Here is a 15,213-nt window from a genome sequence, read left to right as displayed (position 1 = left end):
TGTCTGCAGAAGAAAAGGCGTCAATTGATGCGCATGAAAAATGTGGGAAATCACAACGTGAAATAGCGAAGCTTATAAACCGATCGAGAAATGTTATTTACCCGTATATAAAGAATAGAAGTATTCAAATAGTGAAGAAGAAACGTGGACCACGGCCAAAGCTCTCAGATCGTGACAAACGAAAAATAGTCGCCGCCGCCTCGCAAACATCTAAGGGGTGCAGAAGAATAAAAAATGATGTGGCTCCTCAAGTGTCCAAAAGTACAGTGCATCGAGTATTGAAGGATTCGCCTAATTTAGTATGTGAAAAAATGCAAAAAGCGCCTAAACTGAAACCTCACCATATGCAGGCACGCTACAATTTTGCAGAAGAGAAGCTGCATTGGACGCACGAATGGTCAAAGGTACATACTTAGACAGTGCATTTTTTCTCATAACAAATAATTAGTTCCTTCAAGCCTATGTAATTAAAGCTTGGGTCTTTTACTTGTTTTTCAGATTATCTGGTCTGACGAAAAAAATATAATTTAGATGGTCCTGACGGAATGCGTTATTATTGGCGTGATCTGAGACATGAGCCTCGTTATTTTTCAACCCGAAACTTTGGAGGCGGTTCCGTCATGGTATGGGGGGCATACAGCGGTTTCGGAAAAGTGGCCTTAGCTTTTATTTCTCATGAAATGAAAAGCGGAGATTACCAGGCAGTGTTGCTAGAAGAACATCTTAAGCCCTACCTTGGACGTTTCCGCTCTGCAAAATTGATTTTCCAGCAGGACAACGCGAGCAAGTCTACGAAGGATTGGTTGGCAAAGTCAAAGATCCCCGTACTCGCGTGGCCAGCGATCTCTCCAGACCTTAACCCAATGGAAAATGTTTGGGGCATGATGGTACGCGATGTGTATGACAACGGAAAGCAGTACACAACGGTCGCAGAGCTGAGGGAAGCGATCAAATCAGCATGGAACAACGTCACCGCGAAAAGTCTCGAAAATCTGAATAAATCGATGGTAAAGCAAATGAAAATGGTATTAAAAAATGACGGAAATACTATTAATTACTAATTTTGTGAATAAAATCTTTTTATATGTACGTATTTTGTTGAATAAGTTGAATTCTTTCGGAAAAATTGAATTTTTTTTTAGTGGCCCTAATAATTTGGGACACTGATTTTTTCGAAAAAATGCCCAAATAAATGAACGAATGGAATTGCGAGCTCTATATTTTAGGAAAAATCGTTAACTCGACTCATTTATTCACTCAAAAAATTTTGTGCAGTTTGTTCCAATAGAAAAAAAATTATCCTTAAAAAATAGGGTGGCCCTATAAATATGAGACACACTGTATAGTACATTCAATAATAATAATAATAATAATAATAATAATAATAATAATAATAATAATAATAATAATAATAGCCGATAATAGCAATCTAAAACAAACTCTGAACTTTTTAACAAAGTTAAAATAAAACTTTCAGACCGCAAGAACTAATAAAATTGTCTATATTAAAGTTTATCAAAATGTAATGACTACACGAATTTGTTCATCAACATCATCCAATTCTTCTTGTTTACTCATTGAATCTTCCATATCTTTTTGTTTAATTCTTACACTTTGTCTGATATTGGCCATTTCCTCAAGTTTTATTTTCCAATGTTCAAATATAGAATTCGCTATAAAATACTAATGACTTTTCCATGACTTTTCCATGACTTTTCCAGGTCTCTTAGGTCTTGTAGCAACCCTGCAAACTCCTTTTCTAATATTTTCACCGCTTATTCATTTTTATTCTATGTTGCACCTTTTCATATACGATGGCCAAAACGCAAAGATAATTCTCACCTGAGGTATGTTTTTCGAGGCTACGGGTGTATGCATAAGCAAGCTGACTAGGAACTTTTTTATATTTATTTCTAATGCTTTTAGGGATATGATTATAAAGAGAAAAAAAAACAAGTTTTTTTTCGGAAAATCGACTTTTTTCGAGCGAATTTCCCTACAATAAAATTGTCCTTCAGTCACTGAAAAATAATCGGCTAAAAATAGGAAAATTCTGAATGAAAAGGTCTTTTCCACCTTTTCTATGCATCCACAGCTTATATTTCTATTTTCTACGTGAACATGCTTTCTGTTCAACCTTACTTACAAGAAATTATTTCTGAATTTTCTTGATCTTTAATCAATAATTTCCCGTGCTTATAGGAAGAACATAGTTTCAAAGACACATAAAAAAGATTTTTTCACAATAAGAAATTTCAGAATGAATTTCGTGAAAATAGGATTTGAAAGTACGTAACTATTACTTATCACATAAAATAGAAATACACGTTTCGGATGATTGGAAAAGGTAGACATGCATTGGCGGAATTTCTGAACATCCAAAGAAGCAAAAAAAAAATGTTGTGCACTTTTTGAACCTTACACAGCCTACGTATGCGGGATTTTCACGTGTATTTGGCGATTTAAGCGCAGCCCAGAGACGGCCCGCAATACTTTGTTTCATCCGAATACATTGCAGCTTAGGGTCCTATCCCGTATCCGAAGTGTGCCGATAGACTCTTTTGTACGAGAAACGAAACGATAGGGCGCTACTCGTTAAAACCAATCGTAGTGGTCGTAATGTGATAAAAACATAACTGCGACGCTTGCCGTCATACACTAGGTCGAAGACTTTTGAAATTGCCCTCGTATAATAAAAACGTTTCATTTTATTTGCTTAAAACATCATTTTAAAAAATCTGACACTTGCAAATGTACTGAAAAAATCAGTACAGTGAATCTAATTGGCATCCGAAGAAATGAGGTTTAACAACTATTATATTTAAACATGTTAAATAATATAATATTATTAAAATTTGTTAACTTACTTCCACTGAATATTGTTTTTGCTTTTCTTCTCCAAAATCCCTATACCCTCCAACACATTTGTGATGTCATATATACGACGCTTTTGAACTTCTAGTTTCTCAGATGCGATATTCAAGTCAACCACGCCGTCCTGACTACTCTCAACTAGATTGATGAACTTTTTGGTAAGTAAACTCAACGACGTGTCATATCGCGTCCTTTCAACAGTCTTGCCTACAAATAAAAATACAGAATTACTGATTGCAGGCAATGTTATAAGGGCAAAAGAATACATAATAAACTAAGTATCAAGTTTCCAACCAAGTGAGAAAAGGTAATACATTATAATTTGGTTTATTCATTTGTACAGTTCACTCAAGGACCAAGAATACCCTCAATCGTTTGACTTCTCAGAAACTGCATGGTACCAGGTATCATCTTTTAAAGAGAGGGTAACATTAGCAAGGCCTGCTGGAATCAATGACGTCAAAGGACACCCATAATATTGGTATGCGTTCTATGCTTCCAGTTCAGTACATACAACGCCCGAATCAACTGTGGGTAACATCAGGTCTGTTTTCGGCTTCTGTTGGTCTTTGCAATCTTGAAATCTCCAATATGCCACTTACAGTTGTACATTTTGAAGTCTCTTCCTCAATTGATACTGGCTGGGGAATCCGACCAGTTTCTTATCTCGTACTGAAAGCTGAATGAGACCTTTGTGCTGTATCCCAAATTGTGACTCTGAGAGATCGGGTGACCTGTCAAGAGTATGTAGCCTTATCCTTGCATGCAGGGCTCTACAAGGATGGACGAACCCTTTTTCCTAGCTGCGCATACGAATAACAATGATAAAACTCCTTGCATGCCGGGTTCTACAAGGCTGGACGAACCCTTTTCCCTAGTTGCTCGTAGAAAAACAATGATAACACCGAATATAGTTGCAGTAAGTACGGTTCAAAACTATTCGAATGCGCCGGGAGCCAATTAATATAGACTTAGTGCGATGGACCGGCAAAAACTGGAGACTTTTGAGTGGACAGATCAATTCACACACGACCTGCTGGGCTGCTATGAAACCAATATGGTCTCTGAACAAGAAAGTTCCATGATGCGAACGCATGCTCTGTGGTGCGAGAAACACCCAGAGTTCTCGAATTTTTCACAATAACATTTGCCAAAAATAATTTTCTTGATAAAAAATAATTTTTGCTCTATTTTTGAAAAAACAGGGCGACGCTAGCTTACCGACAACTCAGCGGCGCCCTCTACAAAAATCATTAAATTAAAAATATGAATAAGTTAGATTTTTTGCTATTTTTTGGTTTACAATGTGCTATGAATCGCTTTTGTAAAATCAACCCTTATTTAAACAAATTACCCCTTGCAATGAAAAAAGTATTTAAAAAGTTAAAAAAAATTTTTAATGACTAGGCTAGATTTTTTTGCTATTTTGTTGCTTTCCAATGTGACATAAAACACTTTGTAAAATCTACCCTTATTTTAGAAAGCATCCTCCTGTACTGCAAAAAGTATTTAAAAAATGAAACTGTCTAGATGAGAAATACTTATAAAGTATTAACACGGTATTTTTAAAGTATAACTGAGCAGCAAAATTATACTTCACCCCTAATCGATACAAAAACAACCCCCGTATTTATTATTACAGTTATAAATTAACTGCTGGGATTTTTGTACTCTTTTTATTTATTTTCCAGTGCTATATCAATCGCTTTTGATAACGAAAAATCTAAATTTTCAGAACGATAGACAATTTTTTCAGAGCAGAATTTTTGTAGAATAATTTTTTCAAATAATTATTAAAACTATCTTTAAAGATAAGTCGAAACATTTTTAAAACCGATTTATTATCTCCTTGAAATAGAGGATCGCGGTGTTTCTGCTAATAAATATTCAAAATTCGAACTTGTGAAAATTCGATTTTCTGAAGGTGGTTCGGTTTCTTGCTATTTCCAGCGGGTGCGCATGGTAAGGATGCATGTCCCAACTATTTCAGGAAACCACTCCTAACGTGAAATATGGCTAAATTTGATTTAGCTTATCGCGAAATTGTTCTGAATTTGATTAGTGGTAGAATATGCACAATTTTGGACACCTACCTTAGTTAAACCCATACAAGTTCGACGTTACCCAGGTAGATCCACGATATGATTTTTTATCGAGTCAATGCTGTGAGGAATCAAATTTTTGTATCCCCAGAAAACTACCCTTATAGTGAAGATAGTCCTAAATTGATTGGTATTATGTAACAATTATGTACAGAACAGGATGCATTTTTTTCTGAATGAGATTTGGGCAAATGATTCTCAGAGGTTATTCCACATATACAAGCCAAATAGCTATTTGCGATACAAGTGCGCAAAATAGGCGATTTTTATTTTAACCTTTTTTTCAAGTAATTCACGGAGTTCCATGAATTGCTTGAATTCATTGAATTTTGTGAATCCCATTAAATCCGCGAATTCCACGAACTCCATGAACACTGCCAATAGTATGAATTCCGTGATTTCCATAAATTCTGTAAACTCCCTGAATTCCATGACTTTCGGGAATTCCATTTATACATTGAATTCCATTCATTTCTTTCATTCGGTGAATTCCATGAATTTATTCCACTTCAATACTCTTTCGAAGTTTCACTTCTACCATGCGTTGTGAGACACATCTCTGAGGTGCGCGTGTGCGTCCATTTCGTAGATTCGCAAAGTGGACATGTTCCAAAGTGCGCACGCACCATTATATTGTATATGTTGCAAAAATGTACTTTGCAGCATACATGTAGAACCCCAGCACCCCTGGTCACACGAGTGCTTTTCGGGGGTTTAAAATGATTTCAACTTATCTTTAAAAATAGTTTTAATAACTTATATTAAGGACACGTATACAAACTGCAAATAAATAAATAACTACAAGAAAATAAGAATCAAATTCTATCTGTAAAGTATGTACATTAAAAAAATATTTATATTGATATTAGGAAGTGTTTCTAAAATATTTCGAAAAACATATCAATTTCTATTTTCCCTAACAGCTACTTCATTTTCCTGACATTCCCTGACTTCCCTGACAAATGGCCGCCCTGATTATATAACCCGAGCGTCTACTCAACCGCAGCCAGCACCAACCGCGACCATGTTGGTAAAAAACCAATCGCGACCATGAACGATGATTTATTAATATTCTGGGTTGAGACCGCCACAGCCCCTGACACTTGGGTGATCCCGTTGCGTCCCCTTATAAGCCTTAAGCGTGGCCCCAAAGCTGAACTAGATGAGGATCTTCGTGGAGATTTTACCAAAGAATGCGACATCTGGACTATCAATTTTAGTGTGTATAATGCAACAAGAATTTCAGCGGATTTATACCGAAAAGAGAAACCAACGGCTGATTGTAAGAATAAAAGACGAATGCGTGAACTCAGCACCAAGATAGGCTGGGCAAGATAGTACGCGTTCAGTGTGTAATTGACTACATGTCTGGCAGAAATTTCACTGCCACGGTCTGAAAGTTCGCGCGCGAACTGCGGAGCCGTCGTTACGCACTCAACAAGTCAAGGTGCTGATCATCAGGCAGTATATTGTTGACAGAATACAGGTTCTATCTAGCTTTAGGAGAAGTTTAGAGCGGAAAGAGATGAGTCAGAAAACATGAAAAGTCTTTCTCTGATCCATCTCAAGTCTTCCAAGACCCTCCAGTTACTGTCAACCATCCGTCCAAAACATAGGAGGTCGAAGTATTTTGAAGAGAAGTTTACGAAGTCAAGGATCCACTGAAAGAATACTAGAAGAACATAAATAGCTTCATGGAGCTGTGGAGTGCCCCCATAACACCTTAGAAGGAATGCCCATCTATCACTAAAAAAGAGGTGAAAATAGTATTAAAACGCATGAGTTTACAATGATAACTATGGCAGGCCTCAAATGCGCGACAGAAACAATGGCAATAAAGCATTTTGCATCCGGATGTACACCGTTCCCAAAGGAGTTCGACAACTGAAGTCGGCGTCAAAAGTACGTGACCCTCACTTTGATCGCTCGCAACTCGTTAAAAAATCGCAGAAAATTCTATTTTGATGCACGTAAAATCTTAAAATCTCCCGAATTGAATATATCGTTATTCTAAAGAAATGTTAAGATAGCGCTGATGTAAAACGTGCCGAAAAATAAGGTTTTGGAGGCCTTGTTTTTAACCCTCGACTTTCGAGGCTACCCAAAACGAGGTGGACATCCTAAAAAATCTGGAAAACTTCACAGACGCTCCTTAAGGCGTCTGAAATGCAATGTAATCTTCCAAATTTCGCAATGTGAAATTGTTCACTTGTTGCAGATCGTTTTCCACAAACACATAATTCCGGAAAGAAATAATGATAGGAACTTGTTTTATGGCTTAAAATATGCAGTTTTGTAACGAGATTAAAGTACACTCATTTTCTGCGATTTTTTTGAACGAGTTGCGAGCGATCAAAATCAGGGTCGCGTATTTTTGACGCCGAATTTAGATAGTATGTGTTCTAGGTGCTCGGGCAGTGTATGGCACTCCTTGCGGCTCCTTTAAACTGCACATGCCCCACTTTAATCCGCGTGACCTGATAAAAACAAAAGTTAACTCATACGACATCGACTGGTCACTCACGTTTCTGTAGAAGATGCCGTGTATCCACTTGTAGATGAGCTGTTTACGGAAATCTTTTTGTGTGTTTCGATCCGAGCCTTCAGGATTAAGTACACGAAATGGATGTTTTACGCATTTTGCTCACCCCTCATGTTAAAGTCAAGACTAAGTATTTCAGCAGCCTCCTCCGACGTTTTGTACAGAAACGCTGCATTGCCCGCTTCTTCGAGTTTCCTGACAATTTTAAGAAGAAGGCCTCGGTCATTTGCGCTGTACCCAGAATAATCCTGTTGTGCAGATGTTCAAGATTAAGTATTCCGCGACCACCTCGACGACGTGAGTTGTAAACTCGCGGAACAGACGACTTAAGGTGAATGCTTTTGTTGATAGCTTTTGTTGATGTGCATAACTTTTCGTGATCCGATATCAAGGGATCTGAGCTCGTCCTTCGTCAATGGGACCACTCCAAATTGATAAAGTACTCCCGGGACGGCAAGCATGTTTGTTACAGATACATTGTTCCTCGCCGGCAGTTCAGAGGACCAAATCTGGCGGATAAGACCTTTTTTATTTACATTGAAGAGCATTCTTGATATATTTTTCGTACTGAATGCGGCGTTGTGACATGGTCATGTATACATAGGTCTCTTCAACGCCAAGATGTCGAATAGTGCTTCTATTGACGAGATTAGAGTCTTCGGGGATTCCATTAAGTTTCCCACGCTTCAAATGAATCTAAGAGCATTTTTCTAACTCAAACTCAATTCCAATCTCTTTAGTGTACTCTTTAAAAATCATCAGAGCTAGAATTATTTGCCCTTTATTTTTAACATACATCTTCATATCATCAATGCCAAATACATGAGTGACCTTGTGTTTTTATTTTCCAGTTTTGCCGTAAAAGTACCCTTTGGAATAGCGAAGTGCGAGAGATAATGGCAATAGTGCGAGGCAAAAATGTGGGCTCATAGTGCTACAATGGAAGACACCCCCTGAAAGGTGACTTTGTTAGTTGTCCCATGATGTTGTCCAGCTGAGATAGTAAATTTGGTTTTCCAAAGCGGCATCAATCCCTCTATGCATCTGACGATATCTGGATGAATCTTAAGGTGGTTTATTAGTCAGAAAACGGGATTCTATTTTACAACCGCACGTTTGAAATTTTTTGTTTGATTTTTTGCATACCTGATCTAAATATTATTCTGTTTTTTGGACAAAGTCGGGTTTTCAAAAAAAAATTTTATATTTTCTTTAATAATAAAAAAGACAACATTAGCAATGATGCACAGTTTTGGCTGTGTATAAATTTTCGCTGTATCCTCGTCAACACTTGTCAAACCGCACGAGGCAGGAACCCCGGAGCGCGTCTAATTACACGTAATAAATAACTGTTTCATTGTTATGAGATTCAGGCCGGTTACAAAAAATAGAAATTACCAAAGCATGTACTTCATTAAATATTAATTACCAGAATTAGTTTATTCATATAATTTAAAGAAAATGAAAAAAGATTCATAAAAAAACTATTAATATTTGTAGTAATAATTGCAATGTTAAAGTGCATACAAAAGCATAGTCTTGTCGAAAAATTGACACCCACTCTCTCAATCTCTCTCAATCAAGTAAAGATTGTGATAAAAGCTTACTGAGGCAATTACCAAAAACGACATCGGTCGATAAAAATGATCATTTTCATTTTGTGCACGTGAATTTCAAATAATGAACATTGAAACAAAAATAGCATGTATATATGTAATTAAAAGTAAAAATATCGTTAAAAATATGAGTGGCAAATATTCTATTCATATATAAAGGCAAAAATTTAAATAATTCTAAAACTATACAAATTTACTATTATTTACAATTTCAGACAACTCTCAGACACTAAGGTGGTCCAAAAATTCATCGGATTTTCTCTCTCGAACTGCTATGCATATCGCTCGGAAATTTCCGCGAACCCACACAATCATTAATCCTTTTTTTTTATTTAAAAAATAATATGTTTAGATCTAGCACAAGCCCCATGATGTTTAGCACATATTTCTCATAATAGACAAACCTAAAATCACATTTTGAGTCGATAAAGGCACGCACGAGAGTTTTCATCATAAAATCATGAACCCCCAATTGTAACTTATCCAACGCCCCGTTAGAAAGCGCTCATAACGCGTACTTTTTCGCTTGTTTACTGAGGCATAAAAACACGTTATTTTCAGGACTGAGTTGTGAAAAGAAATATACTTTTTTAAATATGTTTTCCATAAGTCTGTTTTGTAAAGTTAAAAAAAACCCGTAAGTGAAAAAATGGGTTTGGCGAGTTTTTGGCGCTAATTATGACTTTTTCGCATCTTTTTTAGATGAAAATTGTTTCTTATACACTAAATAATACTTTATACTGATAATTAGATGTTTAAAGAAATTTTAAAAACAATTTTTTATTATTTTTAGCAATTTTCTCTTAGAAAAGAAATAAAAAGTTGCAGTTTTTTTCACAAGCTTTAAACTATTTGTCCAATTGTGAGGTAATAGTTGATTATTTTAAAAAACATCAATGTTTAGGGAATGGACTATTCTTATTAATAATACTGTCTTTGAATAATGCTTGAAATTGCGGTTCTGTTTTGAAATTGTATACTTGTTCCCTTTTCACTAGAAAAAAGTTAGTATTTGATTTAATGAAGAACAAAAATTTTTTAACAAATTATTATTGTTTATAGCTATCCTCTTCTATATTAATACGAGATACTTGTGGGTTTTTGTGAAATGTTGAACTTTTTGTCACTTATTAGGTAGAGGAAAGCAATAATTAATTCAAGTTGGAAAAAATTGTTTAAACAATTCATTAATACTGTTAATGACCTTCTCTTTGCTGAATGGTGAAAAGGTGCAATTTTTTCGGAAATTTCCAATTATTTGTCTATTTTTCGCTTGAAGTGACTTAGTGCGGTAATAATTAATTCAAGTTCACAAAAATAGTTCATTGAACAATTTATTATTGTTTATAACTATCTTCTATATGAGTGCTAGAACGTTGCGTTTTATCTTAAATGTTTAACTTTGATTTGCCATTTTGGTCATGAAGCAATAATAAATAAACATTAGAGAGGGTCATATTTTAAATAGTGTCTTTCTTTTTTGTGCATATATTTTTCTGAAATAAAACAGATACTTGAAATATTCGTTAACTTTCATACGGATCCTGATCACAGGATCCTGCAAATCCTGGAACCTGTAACTTAAGCATTTGTGGTCGAAAAGATAAATAATTTTTAGCCATATTTATTTTTGAAAGCCTCCTCCCCCCTCACATACCCCTACACGCGTTAACGAAAGCAGGACCTACCCATTTGTTTTTTCACAATCTCAATCTTCTCTCAAATCGTGCATTGTTGGAAACTTGTATAAATGTACGATATTCAAAATAGTTGTGTCACCTTCAAAACGTAATGAAATATTTTCTAATCGTATTGCTATGTTCACTCATTAGTATTAATGAATCAAATATGAAAATATATATAGACTAAAGTAGAGCTCAAAAAAAAAGAAAGAAAGAAAACAAAATTCTGAACAAATTTTATTGAAAAAAAATCCGCTAAATTCTATTGGTTCAGAGTTATAATACACTGTGTATATTTGCAAATAATTACTGCACGGAAAAGTGTTCCACAGGTGAGTGAAACTAGACTTAATTTCATGTAATTGCAGAAAAAGAACAATATCCTACCTCTGATAGGTCATGAGTTATGAACCCTCAAAATGGACTATTTTAGCCTGTTTTTACGGGCAAAAAAGTAGACTTCATTTTTTTCCAAATGAATCCTGCCAAGTTTTTTTTATCACTTTTTCCAATTACATTGAACATTGAACCAAGTCATGCTTTCAAATCTTAGGCTTTAACCAGCCTGAATCTCATAACAATGAAAGGGTCGTTCATTCGGCATTATTCGACACACTATGGTCAGGCCCACCAATCCTCCATTTATTTCACCTTTTACAGTTTTTGCTTAAAAGATACCTTCTCAATCCCTACTGCGGCGCCACATTCGCCTCGGCGCATTCAAAAGCCTCTTCAGTGATGATGGTTATATGTTGTTAAGTGCCTCTCATTTTTTGTTATTTCTGGTTATATATTTGAATTATGATTATATTTAGTATTTGAAAAAAAATATTTAGGTTCATTGAGTGTAAATGTGGGAAGGTAATTCCTATTTTAACAAGAATTTTATTGAGGTATATATTATATTTTAAACATTGAAAGTATTTATATTTATATGAAAGTATAAAAAATTCGAAAGATGGAAAAACCAGCTGGAAAAGTGCAAAAAATGTGTGAAATAAACAATTAGTGTCGATAATTCTAAATATTACTTGATAAAAACTAATTATACTCATAATTTGAGTATGTAACGGCGAAAAAGCAAATGACAGACACTGCCAAACATAAAGCAATCATCACTGATGATGCTTTTGTGTGTTTTGAGGCGAATGTGTTGCTGCGGTAGGGTTTGAGAAGATGCTTCCTACAATAAACAACTCTATCGTGTGAAATACATGGAGGCTTCTGGGGGGGGGGGGGGCTGACTGTTGTATCTGGCTATTATTTTGTATGCACTTGAACATTTCTATTATTACTGCAAATATTAACCGATTTTCATTCATATTTTTTCACTTTCTTCAAATCATACGGATAAACTAATTCTGCTAATTAAAATTTAATCAAACCATGCTTTCGTAAGTTTAGTTATTATGACCGATAATGAAAGGGTCATTCGACGCGCTCTAGGGTGCCAGCCTCGTGCGCTTTGACGAGGGGCGATGAACATGCCGCGAAAATGCAGACACAGCTAACACTGAGAATCACTGATATTGTTTTTGATATTTGATTATTAAACAAAATTTAATCATTTAATCGGAAACCCCGATTTGTAAAAAATAGAATATTTAGATGAGGTATGCAAAAAATCAGAAAAAATATTCATCCGTGCAGCTGTAAAATAGAATCCCGTTTTCTGACTCTAATACATTTTCTTAAGCCTTTTAACGTACAGATGATAAGTTTATGGGAGGTTGAATCTAAAGTTTTGAGGTAGTCAATCCAGCCGAACGATAGGTAGCGCTGGTAGGATGCTGCTTCTTGGCAGACACATCTGTTGATAAATAGGTTCTCCCGACAGCGTGTTCAAATAAGTTCTTGGCCTCTATTCTTTGGGTCAGACAAGTTGCCCATCTTCGGAAGGAGCACTGTGCGTCCTTCCAACAACCATTTCGAAATAGACTCTTCCGACTTTAGATTCGAGGTGAAAATGCAGGCCAGATGCTCGTGGGGTGGAGGAAACTTCTTCCACCAGAAGATCTTGATACCATCTGGTCCTGGAGCGGAATAGTTCTTTAGGCCTTTTATTAGTTTTTTCGCCTCCTTAGTGGTGATAGGTATTATGAGGGCAACGCACAGCCCCTTGAAGCTATTTATGTTCTTTGAAATTTCTTTCAGTGGATGCTGGACATCATAGACTTCTCTCAAAGATGCCTCGATCTCATCTGGTTTAATTAGATGGTCGACAGTAACTGGAGGGTCTCGGAAGATTCGAGATGAGTCAGAGAAAAACTGTTACTTTTCTCTGACCTACCTCTATCTCCGCTCTCATTTTTCTAGCTTCAGATAGTACCTGTATTCTGTCAATCATATGTTGCTTGATGGTCAGCAGCTGTGACTCGTTGAGTATTTGATGACAGATCAGCAGTTTCCGCGCGAACTTTCAGACCATGTCAGAGACATTCCTGTCAGATGTGATCTACGAGGTGCACTGTTTATATTTTGACCCTAATAATAGAAAAACAGTCATTTTTATTTAAAAACGGCTTTCTTTTTTATAAAAATATTATCTTTTATGATCTATACACTTTTGCATTCGTTCGAACCACTTCTCATAGCAGTTTTTCCATTCCGCTTGATACAGCTCCAACACATGGTTTTTGGACAATATTCAAAGTATGTGGGATAAAACGAGATAAAATCTTTTTAAAGAGTAAATGATCATGGAATATTTTATGTATACTGGTATTATGTAAGGTTTTAGGTATGCTGTAAAAAAGCGAATTTGTGAATTGAGGAATTCGTTTTTTGGTCTTATGGTTAGCCGTTGGTTTTTTTTTAGGGTTTGCGTTATTCGTACATATCTCTCCACATACACACTTACTTCTTCGAATAATCCTGTTGTTTAGAATAGCTGTAAAGATCTTATACAGTGTGTTCAAACAAGCTATTGGCCTGTAATTCTCTGGGTTGGACAAGTTGCTTTTTTTCGGTAGGAATATATAGGAATATAGTGAGTCCTAACAAAAGCCACTACGGAATGGGCTTCGTACCCCTAAGTGTTTGTTTCACCTCCGCGGCAATGAATGATGGGCGTTCCTCCTCATATGTCATAACGTCGCAAAACTCCTTGAAGCGGATCATATTATCGGGATCTTCTTTTAAATCTAGTGTTGATGCAAGCGTCTTTTGTTATTTTGATCCATCGTCGGTTTTAACCTTCGATTTGAATCAGTCAAAGCTCTCACAGCTCCATAAACTGAAAACTTAATGGTCCAGAGTTCGGACTCCTGTGAGATATCCTCACGAAGAGTGACATCCATTTCAGCTAGATCTTGGTGCTTAGGTGGAACCTACATGTCAATATTCCTCCTTGTCCGGAAATTTCTATCACTTCTAGGAAGGAGGTATGTTAATCTGTCACAATCTATTGAGGTATAGAGATGTAACTTCATAATTTATTCTTCATAATTTAGAGGTTATTTAAGGCTAATTTCGGCCCCTATTCCCAAATTTTGGTCTCTTATAATTTTTGTAAAAAATAGAACTCGTGCTAGCTTAACGTTAAGCTGGTCGAGCATTTCTGTAAAACGTACTAAAAATGATTTTACAGAAAATTCAAATGATTAAATAATGTAGCGCTCATTTAGGGCTCTGGGCATATGATAATCCAAATTTAAAACTGATTTCAAACAATTTTTATTGCAACAATCCTACTGAAAATGAATTAAACAAATTTCGTATCTCACTTCATGTTAAGGCTTATTTAGGGCTCTTGGAAAATTATATTTGAACCTTAAAAACACATTTTAAACAATTATTATTTAAACAAATATCCCCAAAAATTGTTTAAACAATTAATGTTTAAATAAATTTACCAACAAATTTTCTTTTCAGTGCGTTATTAATCCAAAAATGTAGTAGCTTTTCAATATTTGCAAGGTAAAATAAATTCTTTATCAAAATACTAATTGTTTAAATAATAAACAAATACAATAAATACTACTAGCGATTTAAAAAAAGACATTTATTTTTTCAGAAAAGGAACAAATTAGGGTACATAACCAAAAATCAAATATCGAATTTTTACACGCATAAATCAATTGGCCCCTGGCTGCTTGTAAACAATGTTTTGAATTGTAATTTCTGAAACAGTTGTGATTTTCGAAATAAATGAAGAACAAACTTTTTTTTTCTTTAGAAACTAAAAAAGTTAATTTCTAACGTTAACTCTCGCTCAATTAGTCAATTTAAGAAAATGCAAAAATACTAGGATTGTTTAAACATTCTTTTTAAATTTTCATGATCATGTTACTAGCTACGAGGGTGGATTGATAAGTTTCCGGCCTGACCAAGAGATGGCGCCAATAGGCCTACCTTGAGGTGGCGTTCTATAGTACCATCCTTAGATAGCTTGTAGC

The 15,213-nt window shown here is 35.4% G+C and overlaps 1 protein-coding gene across 1 annotated transcript in view; it reads right to left on the bottom strand.

The window, feature by feature from the left end:
* LOC117176120 (transcription factor E2F2-like) overlaps positions 1-15,213 on the bottom strand; it is a 124,202-nt gene that overhangs the window by 21,235 nt on the left and 87,754 nt on the right. The window contains exon 5 of the mRNA XM_033366184.1: positions 2,868-3,081. Coding sequence (XP_033222075.1) covers positions 2,868-3,081 — 214 coding nt within the window. The remainder of the gene's footprint in view (positions 1-2,867; positions 3,082-15,213) is intronic.

This window comes from Belonocnema kinseyi, chromosome 1 (assembly GCF_010883055.1).
Source record: "Belonocnema kinseyi isolate 2016_QV_RU_SX_M_011 chromosome 1, B_treatae_v1, whole genome shotgun sequence".
NCBI classification, from domain to species: domain Eukaryota; kingdom Metazoa; phylum Arthropoda; class Insecta; order Hymenoptera; family Cynipidae; genus Belonocnema; species Belonocnema kinseyi.
This window is presented reverse-complemented; position numbering and strand designations above follow the sequence as displayed.